This window comes from Lathyrus oleraceus, chromosome 2 (assembly GCF_024323335.1).
Source record: "Lathyrus oleraceus cultivar Zhongwan6 chromosome 2, CAAS_Psat_ZW6_1.0, whole genome shotgun sequence".
NCBI lineage: Eukaryota > Viridiplantae > Streptophyta > Magnoliopsida > Fabales > Fabaceae > Lathyrus > Lathyrus oleraceus.
The window spans coordinates 469,137,264-469,140,588 of NC_066580.1; the positions used below are offsets into that span (position 1 = coordinate 469,137,264).

General features: G+C 34.6%; 1 protein-coding gene across 1 annotated transcript; it reads right to left on the reverse strand.

Annotated features, from left to right (window-relative positions):
• Window positions 1–2,563: 2,563 nt before the first annotated feature.
• On the reverse strand, window positions 2,564–3,325 carry LOC127123783 (secreted RxLR effector protein 161-like). Its single transcript, XM_051053971.1, has 3 exons — window positions 2,957–3,325; window positions 2,807–2,914; window positions 2,564–2,695 (listed from the first exon to the last, which is right to left on the reverse strand). The coding sequence occupies exons 1-3, from the start codon at window positions 3,323–3,325 to the stop codon at window positions 2,564–2,566; spliced, it is 609 nt and encodes a 202-aa protein (XP_050909928.1).

Here is a 3,325-nt window from a genome sequence, read left to right on the forward strand (position 1 = left end):
AGTTTTTAAAGTTCATTTCCAGCTAGTATCACATCATTTACATATACTAGAAGTAAGATGAAGGAATCCAAGGTTTGTTTGTGGATTACTGATACTTATTTTGAATAATTAATAAAGTGAGTTTCTCATACCATTTTCTACTTGCTTGTTTAAGGATATAGAGTGATTTAATGAGTTTTCACACTTGTTGGATTTTATATGGGGTAACACCAGGTGGTAATGTCAGATAAACATCTTCTTGTAAGAAAGCATTATTTATATTAAGTTTATGTATGCACCAATTGCAAAGGGAGGTGAGAGAAGTCACTAGTCTTACTGTTTTCATTTTGGATAAAGGGGAGCATGTATCAAATTAATATAGACCCTTAATTTGGTTATATCCATTTGACGCTAATCTGACGTTAAATATTTCAATGGTACCATTTGCATGTAGTGGCAGGGTTGATAACATAAATATCCTCATAAAAAGTATGAGACTTTAGTTTTTGGATTTATATATTTGAAATTCAGTCCAATACTGAAAAAAATAGAAGATAAAAGCATTATTAAAGAAGTTAGGATCTAAGTTTTAAAAGCCAAGATCTCTAAGCTTATTATAAATATCTCTTAAACTAGAGATAAATGTACACAATATCTATTCACAAAGAGGTTTAAGGATTTATAGATATCCATATACTACCTGGTTAAGGAAAACCAAATTTAGGTCATAAATGATGAAGTGACCATGACCCAATTACAAATTTTGCTAAAAGTTTTTATGTCTTGATGATTCGATGTGAAGACAGCAGCGACACTTGGGGGAGGTATATGCAAACACTATGAAGCGATAGTCAGTAACGGCCAAAAGCGATAGATTTTTTGATTGAGAATATTGTCTTCCTTTATATGTCACCCTCCATAGGATTTTATAATAAGGTTTAGGGTTTTAAAAGTCCTAGAACCTTCTTATGTGTTTTTTTCCGATTCCTTTAGTTCAAAGGACACCATTACTTCTATGTACTCCCAATGTTTGGATGTTGATCCATTGAACTCTTGAATGTTTCTTCCTCTATATGATATCTTATCCTTACGAGGCATTTGCAAAACACCACAAAATTGTCATACATGATATTGCTTGAGCTGACTTGGTCAACTAAAACTTCTTGGACATCCTAAGTTTCTATCACAAAGAGGAAAATGTCTCAAGTAAGAGTTTTTTTATTAGCTCTTCATCGTAAACCAATATTGGAGGTCAACTTTTTTTTGTCGTTCTAGGGTCATGCTTTTTTATTAGAACAATAATCTCCCATGTTTTTCTTCTCACTGAACTACAAGAGGATCCATCACAACTTAATAAAGCCCATTATAGTAACTCTCAAAACTCTATCTTGATACCCTTTCTGGGTATGTGGTCCTACTACAGTGGTGTCTCGTTACTCTATCCATTTCTACTCCCATGGTAATAGGGAGATCTTCCCATGACTTAAAATTTTCTCCTTTTACATTCATCAATACATGAAGGTTATCCTACTCCAAAAATGTTCCTCCAAACAATACATAAGTTACAAGTAGTTACCTTTCTTCTTCACCATTAGATTTTTTTTTTCTTTTTTGCCATTCAGGCATCCCTGGTCTTTCTCTTTTTAGGACTCATATTCCCTTCCTTATGTCTCTTACTCTTCCTTTTTCATGGGTTGCAAACCTTGAAAGCTTCCCTATCTAAATTATGTCTCCAATGGCATCCTTTAATGGGAAACACTCTTGTGCGTTATGAGTATTACATTTATGAAAATGGCAATAATGGGACTTGTCGAGGTATGAGCGTTCCTAAACCTTCTTGGGAAACTCAACTTCCTCATTTTCATAACTCTATATTAATAGACTTTTGGAAAAAAAAATATCCATGCAGGTGTTCAGGGATGTGTAGTTTTATATATGAAGGGGCTTACCCCCTTATTCTCCTTGTTGGGCCTCTAGTCTTTCTTCTTGTCTTCGTTGGCCCTCCTTTATTTCTCACCCTCATATCTTTAACATGCTACTTGGTTCCTTCTCCTATTTCTAGTGCGCCTATATAAATAAGACAATTTGAGGGACACTTCTCCTCATATCGTATGTATTTCTTAATCCTCGCTAATAAACTGTTAAAAACTTCTCTGATCCCGATGCTCTATGTGTATTTCAATCATGCATGAAGTCCTAGGTTTAGTGGCTACTTTTTAATCTTATAGTTTGTACCTTTCACCAATATAACTTTATTGTTAATTATTTCTATGTAGGATTGTGTTGAGAACTTTTATAGATATTGAAGCCAAAAGAAAGAACTGAACAATTGGACTGAATGACTCAGTTTTATTAACTGCAACATTGGCTTAAATAGCCATTGAATACACGATTGAAAACAATAACTGGAAGCAATTGACTATGCTAAAATAAAGGCTGATAATGCTAAGTCGTTCCTAAAATTAAGGGAAAACTGAATACAAGTAAAGACTAAGTCTGGCCTATAAAATAGGACTTTTATTCTAACTAAAAATTAAGTAGTAAATCTTTCATTCTCTCCCTTAAACTAAATGTTGTATGGCAACTAGTTTATGTCAGGAATTTCGCATACTCCAAGCATCTTTCTAAGCTTCTGAAAAACTTCAAGCTTCAATGGTTTGGTCATTATGTCTGCAACTTGATCTTTACTCCCACAATGAACTAGTTCAATTGTGCCCTATTTAGTAAGATTCCTTAAGAAATGAAATCTCACATCAATGTGCTTGCTGCGACCATGCATAACAGGATTCTTAGACATCTTGATGGTTGAACTATTGTCGCACATTACAGTTATACCATCTCTGTGAGGATGTCCCAGCACCTCTAAAATTCTCTTCATCCAGATTCCTTGACAAACACATGTTGTAGCAGCTACAAACTGGACTTCTGTTGTCGACTAAGTCACAATAGGATGTTTTTTAGAACACCATGAAACAACCTCTGAGCTCATTAAAAACACATAACCAGATGTACTATTCCTATCATCCACATCTCTGGCATAGTCGCTATCTGTAAACGCCAACAGCTCGCCATCTCCTCCTTTCTTATAATGAAGTCCATAATTCGCAGTCCCTTTTAAATATCGAAGTGATCTTTTAGCCAATTGTAGATGAATCTGCATTGGTTTGGCCATATATCTACTTATGAGACAAGTAACAAACATGATGCCAGGTCTTGCGGAAGTGAGGTACATTAAGCTTCCCACCAATTTCTTGTAGTATGTTTCATCAATAGTTTTTCCATATCCATCTTTACTTACTTTAAATCCTGGAACTATTGGACTGCTTGTTTCATTGCTTTCGATCAT

Excerpts from the sequence above, each read along its gene's own strand:
- LOC127123783 (XM_051053971.1), bottom strand. The coding sequence starts at position 3,325 with ATGATCGAAAGCAATGAAACAAGCAGTCCAATAGTTCCAGGATTTAAA. Across the intron at positions 2,915-2,956 it reads TGTTTTTAATGAGCTCAGAG|TCGACAACAGAAGTCCAGTT; the intron begins GTTGTTTCATGG and ends ATTGTGACTTAG. Across the intron at positions 2,696-2,806 it reads CTCACAGAGATGGTATAACT|GGCACAATTGAACTAGTTCA; the intron begins GTAATGTGCGAC and ends CTTACTAAATAG.